The sequence below is a fragment of the Typopeltis vanoorti genome, chromosome 12 (genome assembly GCF_054136105.1).
Source record: "Typopeltis vanoorti isolate ZY-2024b chromosome 12, IOZ_Tvanoo_1.0, whole genome shotgun sequence".
Classification (NCBI taxonomy): Eukaryota; Metazoa; Arthropoda; class Arachnida; order Uropygi; family Thelyphonidae; genus Typopeltis; species Typopeltis vanoorti.
In genome coordinates this window covers 41,790,386-41,814,472 of record NC_143560.1, presented here as the reverse complement: position 1 = coordinate 41,814,472, position 24,087 = coordinate 41,790,386, and the positions used below count along the sequence as shown (strand labels likewise).

The window sequence follows — 24,087 nt, the reverse complement described above, 5'->3', positions numbered from 1 at the left end:
CTCAATTTATTCAAGTCTTCTTGTAAGGCCACAACATCTTCACGACCCTTTATGGTTCGTCCCAACTTTGCATCATCTGCAAACAACTGAATATCTCCATCTAAATCTTCACCAATATCATTAATATACAGCACTCTTTTCTCCATTTCTGAGCTTTTTCAACAATCTCCAGAATATCTTACCACCTTCTTGATATTTATTTTCTATGTTCTTCCCATGACTATTGTTTAGCTAATTTTACATAGTTTACGGTGTTTAGCTTTCTTACATTTGTCTCTCTATTCTCTAAGAGCACAAGATGACTTATTTGCCAGGAACTTTTGATAAGCTTTCTTCTTTTCCTTCACTGACTCTTTAACTTGCTGTGTCCACCATGGAATTCTGATTTTTCTATCCTTGCAGACAACCTCACTACATGCCTCTCCAGCTGAATCAATGAATATTTTCTTCGGGGCTTGCCACTGATTCTCCAAGGTTTGTCTCCTGTTCTCAAACTCTTTCATTTCTTCTTGAATGATCTTTGTGTATTTTAGTCTACAGTTAACATCTGAGAGCAGTTCAACTTTTATTCCTTTTAAAGCTTTCTTACATGTTCTTCTTTTCAATATGAAATTCAATTTTATGCTGCTCAAGACTAAATAGTGATCACTTCCAATTTCAAATCCTCTGTATACTCTGGTATTCTGCACCAGGGAGAAAACATCACTATCAACAATAACATAGTCAATGAGATTTTTCTTATTCCTTGCCTCTTCTCTCCATGTGAATTTGTGCACATTTTTATGTCGGAACATTGTGTTAGTAATAACCAGTCCATGTCCTGAGCAGAAATCCAACAGATATTTGCAATTATTAGCTTTGCTCTTTTCTCCAAATTTTCCCAAAATATTTTTGTCTGCCTGACAATCATTTCCTACTCTGCTATTTAGATCCCTAACAAGGACCAATTTTTCCTTTTTCATTGTGTCAGTTGCTTTCTCTAAAGCCTCAAAAAATCTCTCCACTTTTATCTTAGTAGAACCTTCTGTGGGACCATAGGCACAAATAAGTCTCATTGTCTAGTTCTCCATTCTGATATTTGCCCATATCACTCTACTTGATATTGCCTGCCATTCAAAATTAGTCTCATATTTAGTGTTGAATACTATGGCTACTCCTTTTCCTTGAATGTCATAGCCTGAACATAACTTTTTGCATGCATTGCTCAGAAAGATCTCACCAGGTTTTGTCATTTTTGTTTCAGTCACCCCTATTATGTCGATCTGATATCCAATTCCTCAGCTAGCTCCATTTCATTGCCATTCAGGATTCTTATGTTGATAGTACTGATCTTGAACTCTGGTGATATTGAGTTGGGGTATGTTTCAAGATTTGTTCCAACAGCTGACATTTTTGCTGTTTGCCCTGGTTTCCTCACAAAAACAATGGGGGCCTTGTTTAACTGGGTAATGCCTCAGCCTGCATGAAATTCTGTCATGTTGTACCATCATTTTATATTGTGGCCATTAAAAATTACAATTTGGTTGGCTAAATCCCAAATTGCCAGCCCATCCTCGTTTGTTCAGTATCCATGTAGATACACCTTCGCATTTTGCACTAACGGAGTGCAAAATGCGAAGGTGAGGACTGGACATTAGGTCAGAAGTCCCGGTCAGTTCTACACATTCCTTTAAAGGCTATGCAGAAGTCTCCTCTCAGTTATACAGCTTTGACCCTTAAGCACCCTGCAAAATGTAAGGTTTTAAAAACTGGGAAACAAAGATGGGATATAAAATTTATGCTTGGTGGGGATATATGATAAGCTGAGTGTGTATGACATAGGGACCTCCTAGATGAGTCTGACTCCATGGAGTCTTCTAGTAATAATCATAATATCAAAATGGGGAATTGGACAACAAGACAAAGACTTCATGGGTGTGGTGTCTGCTGATCTCTGGAATGATGGTGGATAAGGATATAAAAATTAGATGACACATTGCCAAAATTGTGAGGACAAGACAACGAATTCTGAGAATGATGCAGAGGAGCGACTTGTAGAAGTAAGGCAATTCTTGTTCCATTGTATATAAGCCACACATGGACAACTGTGCACTGGTTTGCAAAAGGATGAAGAGATGCTGGAAAGGGTCCAGAAGTGACTGACTAAGATAGTTTCTGATCTCTGGAATGGTGAATATGAGGAAAGGTTGAGAAGATGCAATTTACAGAGTCTAGTGCAGGGGTGGCCAACCTATGGCGCATTGCATGATTAGAAGTGGCACACTGAAACCCAGAGAAAAATTTTAAAATATGTTGTATACGATTTATATATATATAAACACACAATTAACCTACCACTGAATTCTAGAGTGCACACTTATTATACTTGTTTGATCTTGAAGCAACAGAAACGGGCAAATGCTGACATGCGTCACCAGTTACAATCAGTTTACAGCTGACTCTTGTCATAACATTCGATGAACTTCTAATTCGATGTGAGTGAACAATTCTGTGTTTTCGAACTTATATGTTTTTATTAACAGTTCTTTAAGTTTAAGATAAGATTTCTGTTTTCATGAAGGCTTAATATAGTTCTGTAAATTTAAAAATAATTTTTTTCATTTTGAACGCGTATGTCAAGTTCTTGCCTTCTCCCCTAATTTGCTGATTACTGAAACCTGCAATTATTCGGTGTATTTGTATGTGTGTGTTTATGTTTTTTTTTATACAATATCTTTCCTTTTTATTTATGTACAGTAGATTTATTCCTAAAATTTAACTGATCATCAGCAAAGCTTTCGTAATGAGGATGTTTGGGTTGTGTGTGTGATTGCCAGCTGATCGACTGTTTTATGGCAGGAAGTGATCTCTTATTTCATTGGACATAATATATTACAGGAGAGAGACGAAAACACTATGAAAAAATATATAATATTTTTAAACTTATAGAACTGCATTAGCCCTTCATGAAAACAGGAATCTTATCTTAAACTTGTAGAACTGTTTTTGAATGTTCATAATGTTTAAAACCATAAAATAATTTAAATAAATTATTTAATAATAAGCTTTACTTTTTGAAGTAATTTTTTTTACAGTCAGTTACCCATTACTTTGCAAAAGAAAATGAGCAGAAGAAAAGCAGAAGGTGATAGCAAATGCCAGTTTAATGAACTGTGGGAAAATTAGTTCTTATTTATTGCAGGTCCTTCAGGAAAACCATTGTACATTGTTTGTGAAAGCACTCTCTCAGATAATAGAAGACATGATCTTAACAGACACTATAGAAAACATCAAGCTGAATTAGAAGAAAAACTGAAGTTAGTTTCTGGGTCTGAGTTGCGGAAAGAATAGGTGATTAAAAGAAATAAAAAGGAGAAAATATATTTGTGAAACGAAGTTGTGAAAGTGTGGCAATGCTGGAGGTGTCTTATGAAATTGCCTTTGTGTTGGCTAAAAAACACAAGCCTTTCTCTGATGGAGAGGAAGTTGTTAAGCCCTGTCTCGGAAAATTTGCAAAATGTCTTGGTGATAAGAATGTTGTAAGAAAAGTAAACCAAATTGCTCTGTCCAAGCAAACAATTAAAAGATGTATTGAAGAACTTCCATGATGTTACTGAGCAATTAAAAGACCATGTTCATGCTTGTTCTTTCTTTTCTTTAGCCTTGGACGAATCCGCTGACATATGTGATGTAGCCCAATTAAGCATTTTTATAAGAGGAATTGATGGTAAAAGAACTTTGAAGAACTCATCGGTCTTGAGTCACTTCATGGAAAAACCAGAGGGTTTTTCCATGAAGTGACTCAAGACCAATAAGTTTGTCAAATAGTTAAGACATATTTGACAAAGTAAAGTCATGTCTAGAAAATCAACAACTAGATTCTAGTAAGCTCATCAATATTTGCACTGATGGAGCACCGTCAATGATAGGTAGAGTTTCTGGGACTGTAACTTTACTTGAAAGGTTTTTAGGTCATTCTCTACAAAAGTATCACTGTATTATACATGAAGAATCTCTGTGTGGAAAAACTCTAAATTTGAAGCATGTTATGATACCAGTTGTAAAGTGTGTGAATAAAATTAGAGCAAGAGGGTTAAACAGAAGAGAATTCAGAGAATATTGTGAACTGCTAGATATGGAATATGGTGATCTCATCCTTCATTGTGAGGTGCGCCGGCTTTCTAAAGGACAAGTTCTCAGTAGATTTTGGAAGCTGAAAGAAAGTGTTTCTAATATTCTGGAAGATAAGGATGAGCTGCATGAGGAAAAAGCCCTGTTATGTGATGAGAAATAGCTATTTGATTTAGCATTTTTAGTTGATGTTACCAGCCACCTCAATGATCTAAATTTGAAACTGCAGGGCAAGAACAAATGCACTGATGTCATTTACTAGCTTAGTAAATGACATCAGTGCATTCAAAATGAAATTAAAACTGTTCATCTCCCAGTTAGAAAATGGGGATTTAAGTCAATTTCCACTTTTAAAAGAACATAGTGAATCTGTTGAAAATAATGGCAACTTTACAGACTATACTGAGAAACTCAGATTATTACAGGAGTCCTTTAACATTCGTTTTAGTGACTTTGCCGAAGAAGGAGACTGCATACTTGTATTTATAAATCCCTTTTCACTTACCAAACAAAAAATCTTGTGATGCCTAGTAACATACAAATGGAACTTATTGATCTCAGAATCAATTCTTTATTGAAAATGAAATTTAACGCACTTCCATCACTCCCAGATGCTTCTGATATAATTAATTTCTGGCGATCGTTGCCCTGTGAACATTTTCCAGAACTTAGAAAATTTGCTCAGAGTTATATCTGTCATTTAGGAACTACATACGGATGCGAACAAGCATTTTAATAAATGAAAATGATTAAGAACAAACTATGGTCGCGACTGACTGATTCAAATTTGAAAAACTATTTGATGCTTTCTGTAACTGATTTAACTCCAAACATTACAAGCTTAGCAAAAGCAAAGCAATTTCAAAAGTCAATAAAATGATTAATGTTTATCTTGTCTTTATATGAAATCCTTTTATTTAAAACTGCTAAAAGTGTCTATATTACCATATATATAATAAATCATTTTATGCATAACTGTTAAATATATCCATATTACCATATTTTAAAAGTGCTGAAAAGTGGTATAAGTTTGTATGGCGCATCTTAACAAAAAAATGAAAAAATTGACGCATGAACTATAAAAGGTTGGCCAACCCTGGTCTAGTGGATAGGCAAAGGAGGGATGATATGATAGAGAAATACAAGTCAGCAAGGGGTTTATATGGGATCAACATTGAAGAAGAGGTTTTTAATAAAATGGTGGGAAATCAGAGGAGAACCAGAGGTCATCCCTAAGCTGTGTAAGGAGGGTGTGAACAGGGAAGACTACAACTATGAAAATAGGCAGAAACATGGAAAACAACTGTATTCTCAATGGAGAAAATGAACCTATAGTACAGGTAAAATATTTCAACTATTTAGGCACAGTTTTTAGTGAATATGGCAAATTAAATATGGAAATAGACCACAGAATAAGCAAAAGTATGGTGGGGAGTCAGCTGAATAAATTTATGGAATAGGAAAGAAATTAGCTAAAATATTCAACAAGCAGTGTACAAGACAGTGTTCAAATCAACTTCAACTCTTGGATCTGAGAGTGAGAAATAATACAGTAGATCAAAGACTGGAAATCATTAAAACTGAAGATATTAGGATAGAACTTGACATTGTTAGCATTAAGTAATGTATGAGAAGAAGTAATCTAAGGTGGTATATAGTCACTTAACAGAATGAGAAAGGAAATGTTAGCAGAACTGTTTGATACCAAGAATGTAGAAAAAAAAAAATTGGTAGGAAGATTAAGAATTAGAGTGTTGAAGTCAGAGATGACCTAGAACAGGCGTGGCCAACTTCTTTCTCTATGAGGACCAATATATGATGAGTGGTAGCGTCATGGGCTGCACTTTAAAAAAATAAACTTCATTTGAACCGCACTTGAAAAAAATAAATTGCATTTTTTCAAGGCAATAGTTATATGTATTGAATTACTATATTTGTTAAGTTGTTTTACTACTGGGAGAACAATATAAAATACTTGATTGATTAAAATATAAGTTGTTAAATTAAATTTAATTACATATTTCTGGTTTTTTTTTACATGTAACACAACTTAATGAGAACACTGTGGGCATTCATGTGTGGCAACAAGTTCATCAAAGTCGATTTTCAACGCTGATGACGATGTTTGTAACAAATCCTGAAGGTGGTCATCAGTCAGTAGACTTCTTTGCGACGATTTAACCACCCTCATACTTGAAAAAAGTGCATTCACATATGTATGTGCTTCCAAACATAGATGCAATTCTCAAGCTGAAATCACTCAGTGCATGATATTTTTCCCTTGGTACCAGTTTCTAAAAGTCAATGCCTATCTCCACCTGACTGGAAAAAGGGGTAACTTTGAAGGTCGCACAACTCCAATTGAATAGTGTCATGCTGCTCTGAAAATGCCGCATTTCATTGGGTTGTTAAATCTGCCACAAAAAATGTCAGTTGTGGCAGATTGTCACTGAAGTCAGAAAATCGCTTACTGAATTGTTCCAAAAGTTTGTCAAATGTTGCCACAGAAAACTTGAAGTTGCCACAGAAAAGTTTGTCAAATGTTGCCACAGAAAACTTGAAGTCAATGTCATGGCTCTCCTCCATCAACTCCCTGCAGGAAGGGAAATGTACCAAGTTTCCTCTGACTAGGGTGAATTTAAAAACCTTCAGTTAACTTATGAACCCATCTAGGTGTCCAACTAAATCTGAGATTGTTTGGTTACGTCCCTGTAGCTTCACTTTGAGTTCATTTATGTGGTGTGTGATGTCTGTTAGAAAGGCAAGTAAGCTGTTAGAATGAGGATCTCATGGTTTTATGATTAGTTCTTTGTCTTCTCATGTTCCTCTAAAAATTGTTTTATTTCCTTCTTCAAAGCAAAAAACCATTTCAAACAGTTCCCTCTGCTTAGCCAACATACTTCTGTGTACAACACTAAATCGTCATATTCTGTCTGCATTTCTTTTAGAAAAGAAACAAACTTGCAATGTGTCAAGGCCCGATTTCCACCCTTAATTACAGTTTTCATAACATCCTCTATCTGCAGAATTTTAACACACAGAGCCTCCTAATGTACAATTCAGTACAATTGATTCCAGCCTTACTTAGTAAGCCAACTAAGACTGTTTGAATATCACTAGTACCATTTACCTCCTCCATAACTGCATCATAAATGTCTTGACCTCTGGCTGTGTTATGCAATGACTCTAATGCTAGTAGCTCTTCATTAATAACAAAGTCTATGGAAACAGTTCAAATGAAAATTAGAAGTTGTATCTGTTATGTCAGTTGATTCATCCAGAGCCAATGAGAAGGAAGCTGAATCTGTAATAACACTTTTTAATTTATTTAATATGTGAGAACCTATTTCCTTGACTCTTTTTGTTACAGTTTCTTTTGATAGTGGGACGCTTTCAAACTCACTGGCAATTTTATCTTCCCCAAATGCAGGTGCCATTTTCACTGAACAGTGCTTTACAAATTCACCATCAGATAATAATTTTTTTGCTTTTGCTATCTCTGTGCTTACAACAAACGATGCCAAGAGTGAGCTTTTTTTTGTATTGATGTTGGTTCAGTAAAAATAGATTTCTGAGCACTAACCTTTCTCTTCAAATTATGTACAATTTTAGTACGTACTTGTCCAATATATTTTTGGTATTTAGCGGCATGGTGCTGTATTTGTGGCGTTTGAGGTTATATTCCTTGTGCACAGACAATACTTGCAAACACACAAGGCACTGTGGTTTGTTGTCGTTATTGTTTATAAACAAAAATTCATTTTCCCATTTCTCCTGAAATGACTTGTTTTCTTCACAGATCCTACGTTTCTTATTCATAGTACACAAAGGCTGAAGTAACTAACCAGGGGACACAAACTGCAACAATAACACTGTTAACCGTGGAACTGATCTCTAAAACTGATCACTGTAACCAGAGCAGAGCAAGTGACTTTCAATGATGTGTTACTCTGGAGCACATAGAAATCTATCACTCCCACTACTACAACTCGCACAGAGAAGCAGTAGATTTTTTAATTGAGTAATCTTTTTAAAGCAATTTTGATTCCGTGTTGAGAATATAAATCGTTTCCATCATTAGAAATAATGAATATAACTAGTATATCAATCAGCAAAATCTGCAGTTGAAACTAATAGCTAAACTGATAATACATATAATTTAATATAGTTTTTATCCTGCTGTGGGCCACACAAAATCACATTACAGGCCGCATGCGGCCAGCAGGTCTGCTGTTGGCCACCCATAACCTAGAACACAGAAACATAAGGTACAACAATACTGGGGAGCTCAAAAGTGATAGACTAATTAGGAAAAAAAAACTGTTGACATGAAATTTGTAATAATGCAAAGTTAATCATGTAGTACTGTCACAGTATCGTATACCCCTTGAGGGTACATATTAGAAAGCTGATAAAGTTTTTCCCTTCAATATTTCACACTTCATATTCCTTATCATACTAACAATATATTGAAACAACTTGCATGATATTTTGTTTAGTGCATTCACAGTGTTAACAATATTTAAAACTAAGATACACAATTGACAGCATTATTTCATTACTTAGTGGTAAAAATGATGTATCAGGCAACTGTTGCAAGGTTTAGTAAAATGAACATCAGTACATAGGTATGCTAGATAGCACTAAAGTATTCACTTTGTTAGTGTATTACTGGCATTTGCAAGTGTGTTGTCAAGTAGTTTGTGTGGTCTAGTATCTCAGGAGAAAAAACTGTTGTATATAAATTATTTTCTCCATCACTTTGAAAATAGAACTATGGCACATATTGGCTTAAGACTTGTGTAAGTATGCTAATTTGATTCTAAAGCAAAAAAAAAATTCATGTATGTTTATTAAAGCAAAATATGGTTATTCATTTATATATCTCTTTCCTAAATCAATATGAAATAAATAATAATAATAAATATTTTAAAAACTGAAGTCATTCAACCTCCATATTTTTAAGGCTATACTTACAACAAATGAATAATGGTGTTTAGAGCGAGCAACATAGTCACCAAGCACTGCGATTAAAACTGGTCCAGCAACAGGACCATTAATCTGGCCACTAGTGAGATTGCGAGGACGTTCTACTTGGCAAACAATCCTATAATTAGAGTATCATTGAAAAATTATTCCTTTCATTTTTGAAAGCAGTAAATTCTAAGTAGTGCTGAAAAATCACTATATTAATATTTATTGTTTAGTTCAAGAACATTTGTTTCAAGCTTCATTTCTCTGTAATAACAAAAACTTGCATTACTTTAATTTCAAGTTTAGCTTGTCCACTTAACAGGCTATATAATTCTTATTAAAATATATACATATTTAGGAGGGAACATGAATTGCTAATATATCAATTCTCCATAGAATTTCACTTTTAGTAAGAATTTGGCATTAACTATCACATGTATGGACTGGGTCAGCCAGGTCTCCTGACCATAATCCTATTGAGCATATCTGGGATGCTCTAGGTAGACATGTTACTACTCTTAACCCATTCCCCTCCCCAAAACCTTAAAGGACTTATGTCCCTTGTTTTTATTTTATTTTATTTTATTTTTATTATTGGGGAGGTGGGGGAGCAGTAAGGTTTAAGAGGGCTTTGCAAGAGCAATGGTTGTTATTACCAACTGAGCTCCTGGACACCATCATAAACATTATGAAATATCATTGAGTGCTGTATTGCTTTGGCAGGAGGGGGTTTAATTCAGTAATAAATGGATACATGAAGACCATAGTCTTCATGTATTACTGAATTAAACTCTTCATTTACAATTTTTGTGAGTGTTTCTAACACATCTCACATCATACTGCTTTCCACAAAATTGCATAAAATCGATCATACAGTTTTTGAGTTATCATGATTTTTCTTTTAATTCCTTAATTTATGGAAATCAATCAGAGTATATTTATTTCCTTTGGTAGTCAATCTTCCATTCACTGTAAATATATATATATATATATATATATATATATATATATATATATATATATATATATATATATATATATATATTCTCTCTAATTCTTTTGATTTTTTTTTATTACATGATTTAGCAACTTGTCTGTAAATCATTTAATTTGTTGTTTTGCAGTCTATCCTCACACAACCTTCTACTATTCTAAGAATTTTCATTTTAGCTACTTGTATTCTACTTTCATCCTGTTTATTTTCTATACAACACTCTGAACCATACAATATTGTTGGTATTTCCATAATCTTAAAAGTTTAATAAATTTGGTTTTCTTTGTCTTTTAATGGTTTTCTTGAAGATGCATATGCTGCTTGGAAATGGCTTAATTTATTATATACATCATTATCAAATGTTATCCCACATTCTGAACTTATTCTAGTTTAGTTTTCAATTACCATTTTAATTGCTATAGGATATTTAATCCAGAATGCTCCAATTAGTTTTCTTTAATGAAATTTGTAAATTGTATTTAGTTGCCAGTTGTTAACAGATCTTTGAAGGTCATCTGCTGATTTCTGTATTACTTGATTATCTATAAAAACATTCTGCTTACTATTTTGTATGCTGATTAATGTTTATTTCTAGGTTTACTATAGATTTCCATTTTCTTATCAGTATATTATTAATCTGTATATTACTAAATGAGGGAGAGAAAAGGTTACATCTTTGTCTAACTCCTTGATTAATTTCTACTTCTGCTGTTATGCATTCATTAACATTTATGATTACAATTGTTATATAATCTCAACTGCATTTAATAACTGTTTTGGATAGCTTTGGTCTATTATATTCCACAATTTTTTTTTTTTTTTTTTTGCCTATTAAGTCAGTCAAAAGCCTTTTCATAGCCTATAAATGCCAAGTGGGTCTGTAAAAATTGAGAACTGCAATTTCTACATTAACTAATTCAGCCTATTCTTTTTGGTAGGCTATCAGAGGCAAGTCTTGAATTTAAAATTGAACTATATAATTTATACATGGTATTTCCTATTAGCATATTACATTATTCTAGTATTAAGATTTATTTTGGTACTACCTATATTTACATATTGTAATTTTTTAAAACAAACTTTGAATTATTTATTTTTTAAATATCACTAACAATGTTAGCTGGTGACTGAGGTAGGGCAGTCTGTCCAGAAGTAAACTTACCAGGCAATCTTGAAAGACATGATTCTTAAGTGGTCTGAATGATTGTAGTAGACAATGAATTAGTATCAATTTAAGGGATCAAAACACACACTTCTGATAACAGCTGGAATGTCAGCATGTCACTAATAGAAGAATTATAGCTTACTTTCTTGAATTCAATCTGCTCATAAATTAGGAATTCAAATAGTAACCTGATAGTAAAAGATTTATATTTTTTATATATCTGTTCCCAATTTGCAAAGCATTGTGTGGACTATTATGGCACAGGATGAAGACAACAGATACAAACTGAAGAGAGACTAGATCCTCCTACATTTAAAGTATATTTATTTCAAATATACTAGTATCAGTTGGAAATGCTTTCTTAGTACTAATTTCACTACAATGCAAGATATTTCAATACAAAGCAGGAGTGCGACCAGTCGATCACAGAGCGATTTTTGGTCGATCTCTTGTGTTATTATCAAATTTAATTAAAACTGAAAACATAATATTTTATTTATCATTATTTTGTATTATTTTTAATTCGCTTTAAGTATATTGCTATTGTTTATTTATTTTTCGTTAAAATTGTCAAATCAGTATAATATCTGTCAAATCAGTAATTTTCTTATAAGTCCGTTTAAATGAATTAATTTGGATCAGTGGAAGTCAAACAGCGAGCCGAGTGAATATGATTATAAACAAAGTGTAAAAACTCGATTGCAGCTTAAATAATAAATATTCCAAAGCACATTACATTGATTTTTTACTTAGGTTAAGTCCCATGTGAATATTGTAAAAAAATAAACTTTGTTCGTCTTGGTACAGTTTGTATTAGATGTTTTTGTAAATAACTCTTTTGAAGCTAATTGTATATACTGCTTTAATAAGAATATGTTAGTGTTAAAAACAAAGGCAATGTTTTTATTGCTGAAGCTGTACATGGCAGCATTAGAAAAACTGTTATTGAAACTTGTATGTATGAGAAAGGCTTGCAGGCTCTAAGTGTAAACATCTCTGAAGTCAGTCAGAAAGAGTTCAAACAACTTTCCGATGGCTGGCAACTTACAATCAAAAGAAAGCGGAGAAGAACAAGAGGCGTGCTGAACTTGAAACTTAAGATAAAAGACTCATACCGATTCTTTGGGGTTGCCAAACTTCATGCGAGGTCTCAGAGGAGGTCTAATAAAATGGGACTGAAGTAAGCAGAAGGGGTCCCGGTTCCAGAATTGCTGTCAGAGAGGAGGCCACCCAGTCCAGAGTCGCCGTCAGAGAGACTGCCCGGATCCACGTTGCTTGAGAGAGGAGCTTCTCGGTCTGAGACTACTTTTAGGCCGCAGACAAGGTTTCAAATTGCCGAAAGAAAGAGTTCCAATTGCCGGAGAAAAGTTCCCAGGCCAGATTAATGTCAGACATTCACCAGTGTGTTGTGTTTTCATTATAATTTGATGAATCAAATGACTTCACTGATATTGCTCAGTTAATGGTATTTCAAGATTATTCAAGTAAAGAAGAACTTTTGAAAATTATACCATTATTGGGAAGGACTAGGGGAGAAGACATTTTTTTGACATTTAATGAATTTGTGAAACAATACAAACTTCCACTTTTTAAACTTGTGTCTATTACTACTGATGGTGCTCCTGCAATGATAGGTAATAAATCAGGCTTCGTTTCATTATGTAAAAAAAACGATGACAAATATCCAGATTTTTAAACGTACCACTGTATTATTTACCAAGTACTGTGGAGATTAAACACAAAATATGTTTTGGATATTACATTTAAAATTGTAAATTCTGTTCGAGGAAAAGCCCTGCAACGACGGTTATTTAAATTACAGGCAGATGATGATAGGGAACTTCTGTTCTACAATAATGTTCGCTGGCTCAGCAGAAGTCAATTTTTAGAAAGATTTCTTGTATTAATTAATGATATAAAAAATTTTATTGATGAAAAAGGAGATATTTATCTATAATTGAGTGATAAAAGATGGTTGTTACACTTATCATTTTTAGTAGATTTCTCTATGAAATTAAGCAATTTAAATTTAGAGTAACAAGGTAGAGATAAAAATTTAATTGACATGTTAAGTTCAATAAAAACTTTCAAACAATACTTACTTTTATTAAAGAAAAATATAAATGATTTAGACTTCTCCCACATTTATTAAAATTTTTTGAACAAAATCAAGAAATGCTTCGCTATGATTTAAAAGAATTTATTCGTGAAATAGAATTAGTTGAGGAAGAAATAAATTCAAGACTTAAAGATTTTAATAAAACGGAAATGATTGTATCTTTTATCAATAATCCATTTCAAGAAAACTTGAACATCACAGAAATTTAAAATAAAATTAGTGGGCTGTTTGATATAAACCAAGATGAAGTAGAACTTGAGATAATAAACATTCAGAATAGTTTACATTTAAAATCAATGAACAATGAAGTCATTTGGAAGTATGCACATGAAAAATTCCCAATATTAACTGATATTGCGCGAAAAATTCTGTTGTGTTTCGGATCGACATACTTGTCAGAATCTGCTTTTTTAAATATGACCATCATAAAAAAATCAATTAAGAAACAAATTACAAATGATCATTTGGATGATTGTCTGCGATTAGCCACTTCTTCATATCAACTTGACTATGAAAATATTGTGAGGTCCAAACAATGCCAAATTTCACATTAACTTTTTTTTTTTTTTTTTTAAATCAACCAGCATTTCCTGTAACTTGTGAGTTTGTAATCAATCTGTTGGTTTTTTTTTAATTTGGTTTTCCAAAATAGAGAAATAAATATTTTATTCCAATATATTTTTATTTTTTTGTTGTTGTATTAAAATAATTAAAAGTGATAAATAAATTTTTAAATACACAAATAAAGTTTTTAGTTGTGTATTTTTTTTAGTTGTTTATTTGTGCGTAATCAGATATCAGGTTGGGGGAACGTGATCTATATAAGAGAGTAGATCGCCGAATAACATTTTATAGAAAAGTAGCTCATGTATTAAAAAAGGTTGAACACCACTGATGTAGAGAAACTAAAGTACTTATCAACTGTAGGAAAAAAAAAAAAAAAAGAAAGAAAGAAATGGCTATGTAAATTAGAACTGTATATATAAAAAAAAAACGCACATCAAAATTACTGCATGAACATAAATATAACATTTAAATTAAGGATTATATTAATCTACAGGAGAAAAAATGTATACATATATACAGTAAAACCCCGTGTTTGCATTCCCTCAATTTACATTTTCCTGCCATTTATGTCATTTTCCTTTGGTCCCATCTTAAGGCCTATGGCCTATTCTTACGATATATTGTTTTCCTGCCATTAACAACTTTATGTGGACGTCATTTCCCGTGATTTGCGTTTTTTTCTCGGGTGGCAATACTGATTTTCAAATCGATTTCTGCAGAAATCTGCACATTTCTGTTCCCAGATGGAGTTGCTTTCGGCTGTAATTTCATTTCCGCCATCGCGGTGACCTGCACGGTTGCAGCAGTAATGTAGTGATGAGCGATACAGTGATTTTTCAATCACAGTACGAATTGATATTGCTGAATTTCTGCTACGTAATTTAGCATGTGATAGTTGCTTTCAAGTTGCAGTGGGGGATGATCCATGTTAGTAACATGGAGAAAAAAAGACAGAAAATGTATTTCGGTAGAAGAAAAGATGGCAATTCTGCGACATGTAGATTGGCATGCCGGAACACGTGTGCATTTAGCAAAAGATCTTGGACTCTCCATGTCCAATTTGAACACGGTAGTAAAAAACAGGTCAAGCATTGAACTCAATGCAAAGCAATCTGGCGCAATGTTAAAAAAAAAAAAAATCAACAATTAAAGATTTTTTTTTTTTTAAATAGATAAATGTAAGTAATTGTAAATTCATTTATTTTCAGTTATTAAATTTTGAATTTTGTAATCAAGTATGTAGACTCACATACTAGCAGTAAGTCATCTTATAGCCTTTTTTTAATGTTTTTTTTTTTTTTTTTACATTTCCTGCTATTTACACATTTATCCATCAGTCCCATGAAAAGTGTAAAAAAGGGGTTTCACTGTATGTATGTATACATATATAAGTCATTTAAAAAAAAACACAAAATGAAAGTGACAACAAGTGAAGTCTCACTCAATTCTAATGAACTTTCTACTCTAAATTTAGAATCAATGTCAAACTTACGTTGTTGTTTTCACATACAGCTCTGGATATGGTGTACAATCTGCTATTGTTTTCCCATCAGCTTCGTACACCACTTTAATTCCATTGTTAATATCATCGAAAATCCTTCCCAAATTAATACCCGTAATAGTGATATTTGTACCTCCTTCCCATGGGCCAGACATTGGATAAATCTTTTGAGGAAAATGAAAATTTAAAAGTTATGTCATTGTAATTAAATAATCAACATTTTCAATTAATTTCAATGTGCCTAATTAAGCAGTATCATTTTATTTTCAAATAATAAATGTAACAATTAATGAATTATATTTTTACTGACATCATTATCACATAAATATGCATCTTAACTATTCTCTGATGATGTCAAAAAATTGGAAATATTAATCTCAGCTCTTTAATTTGTGCAGATGATGTTATACTTCTAAATAAATCCAGTACAAGTCTGCAGAATTCCTATGGAAATTTAATGGACATTGTAATAAATTTGGTATGAAAATCAGCAATAAACAGACAACAACAATGAAAATATGTAGAAACATTGAAAATATCAACTGCATCCTGAATGGAGAACTAATAGAAGAAAAACATTTCAGCTATTTAGGTACAATTTTCAGTGAAGATGGCAAATTAAATATGAACATAGACAACAGAATTAATAGCATTCATATGGAAGGAAGGTAATTAAATAAATGTATATGGTATAAGAGAGAAACAAGTCATAACACCATACTGGCTGCATACAAGGTAGGGTTCAATTAACTTGTGGATCTGAGAGCTAAGTAGAAGCAGAACACACTTTATCAAAGACTGGAAAACACAGATACAAGAGTTCTGGGGGCAGGGGATGAATAGAGTTCCCCCCACCAAACGATCACTGATGCAAATTGATAACCTCTCTGAATCCTGGATGAATTGGCACGTGCTGTGCATCCATACAGGGCATATACCTAATTGTTTTGGCAGCTAAATGACTCTTCAGTGGTGAAAATTTTCTCATCTGCGAAGAGAATATCTCTGTGTCTGTTGTTTGTATACCACTGGAGAAGTGCCTTTGATTTTATCACCCTCTGATACATAATCTGTGGTGTTAGGAAGACTCCGGTAGAACAATGATAGGCTCTCACCCCCAGGTCATCAGTCAGTACATGTGCCATCATTCTCTGCAAAATGTTAATCTCTCACGACATCAGTTTCTGCGTTCTCGCAGTATTACGGTGGAGGTGTGCCCTCATAAGCTGCTGCATCCTAATTGTCAACCTGTTCTTTGGTGGTCAGATATGTCTTTATTGTTATACTGGTTAATAGTCTAATACACAAACATTCCACTGATTCCAAGTGTTTTTAGCATGTCGAAAATAACAGGTGGCTGCATTCCAACCTTACGAAGTGCTATTACAGCTAAATGGTTCTCAAAATCTCCCAACTGCATATTAAGCCTTACAGCTAGACAACTCTCTCTCCCCCTATTGTTAAGCAAATGATTGTTGGCTGCACACAGCTCCACTAACAAAACTGGGCTCATGCAATTCTGTGGGCAGTGTGTGGCGCTGTCCAGAAGTTGTAACAATATTTATGCAAGACTGTATGTGTATAGAACCCAAAAATAATTAATCTTTTGACTTTCTTTTTCATCCTTCTACCTTTGACATGCACTGGAGTAGGATGGATGATCTCCCTAACAGTTAACACATTTAGCTTTCTTTGCACAGCAAGATTTATTATCATGCTCTTTTACTACCACATCAGGCACAGGTAGTAGAGTCACAACATGCAGTTCAGGCATGCCCATATTTCTCACATTTAAAGCATTTCATGGGGGATAAGGGAGATATACAGCTTAACAGGACAGCTAAGGTACCCTGCTTTTACAGATATTAGAGGTTTAGGTGTATCAGAAGTAAGGATGATATTCCTGATTGGAACATGGTGATCATCCCTATGTACTGAGACACACCTCATATGCGTCACTTCTTGATCTTTAAACTCAGGACATATCACCTCAACTGGAACATCAAGGAGGTCCTATTCTGATATCACTCCTCTCTAGAAGAGTTAAGGGTTTTATGAGAAGTCATTGTAATTTGCTGTTCAAGCAAAATGTGAACAGATTCTTCCTTTCTTTTATTCCTCTTGCCCACACATGATACTAATGTGCTATAGGACATGTGGCCTTTCGTGTGTGAACCAGATTATAAAAAAAAAAAAAAAAAAAAAATTAATATTCCATCCATTGATGTTGCTTTCAGTGGTTTCTCTGAGTATTGCTGACATGATGTTTCAACAAGCATATCACCCGAATATAATTTGACTGTTTTAGGAGATCCCACCAGTCCTAACCTCTTTTGAATATATATATATATATATATATATATATATATATATATATATAAAGGTGATATTTTCACTATTGGCTTTTTGGGCCAATATAACCCATTATACAAGACATGTATATTGGGTTACATGTCTTGTTTCTATACTTCTGTTACCAAACAATGCATCTACATTATCAGTGCTTGGTTGATAATCTTGTGATAGTCCTCATAAAAATTCATGCTGAAAAGATGTTTTGTTTGGCATCAGAGCTCTCCAATCATCAAGGAGCCACACAATGTTCAGTATCTATCTATACTAAACAAACTCAGAAATAGAATGCAAGGGTTATCTCAGACACTATACCACCACCACAGCAAGCATTTGGGCTCTGTCCCCAAACCATGGGGTAGGCATCCCTGCAATACAATAATCTTTGCAGGAAACCCACTAGGCTGATTGATCCTCATCCACGGCCACTTGTCTTGCTGAAGCAGAGGCTAAAGTAGTGCAAAACTAGCAGGATCCCCCGTTTCAAGATGTCCATCACAGGTCTAACCACTCGGCCAAACAGGCCCATGGCAGGGTACTAGATCCCAGTGATGAATGTCTGGAAGACAGAATAATAAAAACTTGGGAGAAGTAGAGCAAAAAATCCAGGAAGAAAAACAAAGAAAAGGACTAGTACCACCACTGGGAGATTCCCTCTACCACAAAACAGATGGCTCACATGGAAGACATTCAAAAGAGTACATATTCCTATCTGGCTGATCCTGAATCTGCAACCTGTATTGGAGTTGTCATTATAATTACATAATGTTGCTCTCTCTCTCTCTTTCCAGTGGCTTTGGCTCCTACCCTGTCAATGCTATCATAAATTATACAGCCTGATCAGACAATGTTTTCTTGTAACACATAAACCAATACTTCATTCATTTGTATTCATATTTAGATTTTGGAATAGCCAAAAAAATTATTTTTGTATTGTCAAATTTATGTTCCATACTTTAATTATCACTCCTGAGATAACTGCCAAGTCTGTAATTTACTACCTCACCCTTGGTGCTTCCTTTACATAATGGAACAATGGCACTGTTATTCCTTGGAACTTGTCACATTGCTCTCTGTGCCACTAACTTTGTTATAATCATCTGATAATTTTTATTTTATTTATTTTTTTTGTGTAAAGGGCATTACACCTTGATAAAGATACAAACAGTGTATATCATGTCAAAATGCAAATTAAAAATAAATACTCACTGATGTGATCTGTGGATTAGGACATGTCTGCTTTCTGTCTAACCATGATGTAGGGGCTATATCACATTGATCATGTACTTGGCAGGAACCTTCCCTTTCTTGACACCAGCCGCATCTGTATTTCTCTGGCAACTCAAGACATATTCCACAATTTAGTGCCATTCCAGAACATCTATATATTAGAACTAAAATAAAAAATATGGTAACTAACTATAATTAATAACAATGAAAAACATCTAAAATTATCTATTTTAAAATATTTTAAAATGACTTGACTTACATCTTTTATTAGTTATAATATTTACTCCTGCAGAACACAAACTGCATTACAGAAGAGTAATGCAGTTTGTGTTCAGTTATTTGTTTGTGTGCACGCACATGTTAAAGATTAGTATCATGAACTAAGGATTTTTTTTAAATTATTATTTTTTTTTAGCATCTAGTGACCAAATATGGAACATTTTTAAGCCGCCTTCAGGTCTATAGCAGGTGAGTATCCCATGATGATGATCTTGACAAAATGATGGAAATATGTAATTAGTTTATTTTGGAGAATAGATTCCATTACCTGGATTTCTTGGGGATATGAACATGGAAAAATTTGAGGCAGTTAACCAAAATGATGAAAATTATGAGATGTAGAGTGCTCCTAAAGAGGACAGGCTGAAGGTTTGTGGGTTAAAAATATTGGCTGATAGGTAGGGGGGAAAAAAGATTATCTGATCAAAACATAAGTTCCTAAAGGAAGTTTTTATGACACTAACACAGAAAAAAAAAAAAAAAAATTCAATACATGATCAAAACGGAAAGAACAAGGGGGGGGGGGGGAATCAACCCCTGGAAATTGTGCAAACATGTTAAGTAATAATGATTGGAACTGGTGGCCAGAAGTACATGATTTTTTCTTCTTTTTTTTTTTTTTTTTGAAAGCACAGAAGTTCCTGCATAGTAATGGAATAATAATTTTATCTTAAAAGTTTTTACTACAACATGGTAGCAGTCTATAATTTTGAAATAAGATGTGAAGTTGTCTATCTTATGCAGAGCTATCTAGGAAAAGGATTACATTGCTAAGGTTAAAACCAATAAACTATCTGGCAAACATGAAAAATGTAGTTATCACTAAGCAAACAAAAGGATACATTGGTTATGAATACTACTGACTCAATGACAATAATTTTAAACAAACATTAGCAAATAAACAAAATTTTGAATGACTCCTTGGATCTGAACACAATCTAAAAATGAAAATCCACAAAATTGAATCCTAGTCATCCATATGTAGATAGCATTAGCTCTTCTGTCTACCAAGCCCCAAAACTGCTCTAAAATATATTGCATGCAGCAATAAGACTCTCCTTTCTGTATGAATAAAACACTAAAGATTTCAAGATTAAGATCCTGCACCTCAACGATAACTGAATCGTAGATGGCTTTGATGTAGCAGTATTGCTGATTAGAATCAATCTCGAAAAGAGATCTCGTATTGAGGTCAAAAGATTTTTCCTCTCATTAACTGCAGTTTTTCATTTCGAAAAAAAAAAAGAAAGAAAGAAAAAAAAAAATGCAAACCAGTCTAAAAAATACACAATTAACAGACAGTTGTTGAAAGTTTTTTCAGTTAGTTATACTATAAATTAAAGATGCCAAGAAATTATATTCTTGGTTTAATCCTTTATTCAAGTGCAAGCAAACAAAGTTCGTGCATGAAGTATTTTCAGGACAGGGCAACTTGTACATAGAGGTTAACGACTTTTATATAGAGGCTATGCATTATGGGAAGGGTCACTACCCAGATCGGATTCGACCTTGATTGAGGTGAAAAAGTAAAGAGTTGCTCATTATACGCCTAGAGTAGTTAGTATAGGGGTGCAAGAGAGCCTGATAGCACAGGGTGGTGCAAAAGTAGCAAGGGATTTACAATAATAATAACTTTTTAAATTTTAAGTTTTGTATTTATTTCTCTTCAAAACAGTAACATACAATCTATGGAGAATTTTATGAGCTAGGTATGGAAGACTATGTCCTGTAAGTGACCACCATTTTCAGCTTCACAAAGTTGGGCTCTTTTGAGAACATTTTCCATTACGCATGTCCGAGTATCTGGCATTAATTCCCATATTTTGGCTCTAATGTTCTCTTGAGCTGCTCTGTAGTTCTGAGTTTATTCACATACACCCTCTCCTTAAGATGTCCCCAAAGAAAAAAAGTCAGGGCCGTTAAATCTAGTGAACGAGAGGGCCAATCGAATGCTGAACTTCTTAAATTAGACGTTTGCCAAAAATCTCCCTTAAGACCCCTATCGTGACTCGAGCAGTGTGTGCAGTGGCTCCATTCTGTTGGAAACACATCTCTAGAATATCAGCAAGAGCGAGTGGTCTTAAAAAATTGTTGTTTGTATTGTGATATTGCCCACCGGTTACCCTTATGTCACTTCGGGCAGAATGTGGTTTTCTAGATCTTGGCAGATCTTGCACTGTACCTTGCTGCTGAAAACATCCCACCAAGCGTCAGATCATCAATTCAGATGGTGTAATGTTCCATACTAAATCTCCCAGATGTACTTCACAAGCTCTGAAAAGAAAAATTAGAACAACATTGAATTTCAAAAAGTTATGATTTTTTTCAACCCCTTCACTACTTTTGCACCACTCTGTATTAGGAGAAAGAAAGACAGATATATAGCATGAGAGATAGAGAAAAGGCCTCAGCTCTTTTATATCATCATATAGCCAAAGACTATCAGTTTTCCTTTTTAGCCAATCTCATATAGATGAACAACCAAAAGACCAATTGAAACTAAAGCGCAAAGATAACTGATACCCAGGTGGTTAGCCCCATCTGGGTTAACTGCCTTGAGTTGGGCTTCTCTACCTGGAGTCAATTGCCAATCATTCCTGCAATTGACTAAGACCACACTGAATTAAGAGGATGTTTTTTTTTTTTTTTTTTTTTTTTAACTTCTTGATATTGGCTGGACCAAAAAAATTGCAGAGGTTTACTATATAATTGCTTTTCTTCAGCTTCTGTGATGTCTGTAATATTATGTACAACTGATTCTCGTGGAAAGGCTTAGACGTTGATTATACATTCTTACTAAATAGCTTAAGGAAATTACAACATACAGTAGAATATACATTAAATTAAATTTTAATACACTTCCAATATTTCAGCAACGTCATGTTGCCATTTTCACAGGAACTTAAAAAAAGACGTGCACACAAGCACAACACACAGTAAATGAGGATGAAGCAGGAAGCTATTCTTTCTCCTAAAAGTCCTGATGGTTCCCCCTAGTGGCCAATGTTGGTATTCTTGGCCAATTGGGCTGAAGGTCTTCAGTCCTTGTAAACTAAATTTATTATAGATTTTTTTATTAGAGCTGACCACACTTGATGGAGAATTAACCTTGATTTTTATTGTCCATCCACACTTGGAGAATTAAACCAACATCTTTCTCTAAATCCAGAGTAATTCAATAATAAGGTGGTAACTGGTATAGGTAAATATGGCAACTGGTATAGGTAAATATGACCTCTCCTATTGCTTCTGCCTTGGTATCTCCACGTTTGGGTCTGCCTCCCACTGACAAAACCTCAATAAAGGTCGAAACCGGTCTGGGTAATGGCCCTTCCCTTAATGCATAACAGTATACATGTCTAGAAGGAGATGTGCTTTGCATTATGGGAGATACTGAGACAAGGAGTGATGAGAGCTTGGTCCACCTTTGCTGCAAGTTGCACCACCTTACCTCAGTCCTGAAGATATTTTTCAGGCACAAACTTTGTTTGCTTACACTTGAATAAAGGATTAAACTAAATTTATTATAGTCTTTAAGGTGGGAGATGAATTTGCCTGGTGTGTGAAGACCATAGCCCTGTTTACTCGAGGCAGCTTGAAAAAGTTTCATGTTTAAAAAACATTTCGGTGATTACACCACATTTTTTTATTATTCAGTTCTATAAAACACTGAAATAATAGTTCCCGACAAGTTTCATAAATCGTAGGATTTACATCTTCAGGGGTAAATAGTATAACTTAAAGTTTAAACAAGAGAATTAATAAATACAAATCATAACCGTCTGGCTATTCATAAAACTCAAATAACAGAATGCAGATATATAACGTTATTCACGTTGAACAATACTGGACGATGTCACGTGTACTTGTTCTCGTTCATACAGTCTGAGCTCAGATTGCGGTAGATTTTTTTATTAGAGCTGACCACACTTGATGGAGAATTAAACCTTGATTTTTATTGCATTGGGTTGGGTTTTTTAGCATATTAGCAGCTTCTTTAAATTTTCTTATATAACTGTTGTTTTCTATGTATGACATCGTCGTTTTTTGCCAGAGTACATCGTGTCCAGTGGAAGTGGTATGGAAAGCAAGACTCATTTTTTGTTCTCTTTTGTATTGTACGTCTTTTTGGTGTTCAGCCATGCGTATTTCTCCAGATCTTCCTGTCTGTCCTACGTAGCAAATCCCACAAGAGCAATGGATTTTGTAGACTCCTGGTTTTTTAAGAGGATGATGAGGTGGTTTTGGTGGATGTAGGAATCTTGAGATTTTCTCCATAGGAAGGAAGGTTACTTTTATGTTGTGTTTGTTCATTAATTTGGCTAGCTTGTCTGTAACATTTTTGATATAAGGAAGCGAGATTGCGTTTTTGTAATCCTGTTTTATTGTGTTGTTAGCTGGAGGCATTTTAAGGATTCTCTTGATGGTTTTTGTTTCATATCCATTCTGTTGGAGGATTTGTGTTAAGTATTTTAGTTTACGCCTGCAAGTTTCATGTTTTGTCTCTAGATGTTAAAAAAATAATAAATAGTTATATAAATCAAGTATATATTAAATCCAGCATTATTTCAAAGCCGAACATAGAAGTTATGAAAGTTTCGTATAAAATTTCACCAGAGAGCTTACGGGAATACACTCGCTGACATTTACGAGTTGCAGTGCAGACTAGAGTAACTCAAATGCCAACGAGTGTATTCTCGTAAGCTCTCTGGTCAAATTTCATATGAAACTTTCATAGCTTCTACATTCGGCTTTGAAATAATGCTGGATTTAATATCCACCTGATTTATATAATT

General features: G+C 33.9%; 1 protein-coding gene across 6 annotated transcripts in view; it reads right to left on the bottom strand.

The window, feature by feature from the left end:
- Nucleotides 1–24,087, bottom strand: part of LOC150100731 (plexin-A2-like) — a 992,258-nt gene that overhangs the window by 176,825 nt on the left and 791,346 nt on the right. For all 6 annotated transcript variants that reach the window (XM_090402045.1, XM_090402043.1, XM_090402046.1 and 3 more), the window contains 3 exons: nucleotides 18,992–19,176; nucleotides 15,422–15,594; nucleotides 9,088–9,217 (listed from right to left, as the gene is read on the bottom strand). In XM_090402045.1, coding sequence (XP_090258171.1) covers nucleotides 9,088–9,217; nucleotides 15,422–15,594; nucleotides 18,992–19,176 — 488 coding nt within the window. The remainder of the gene's footprint in view (nucleotides 1–9,087; nucleotides 9,218–15,421; nucleotides 15,595–18,991; nucleotides 19,177–24,087) is intronic.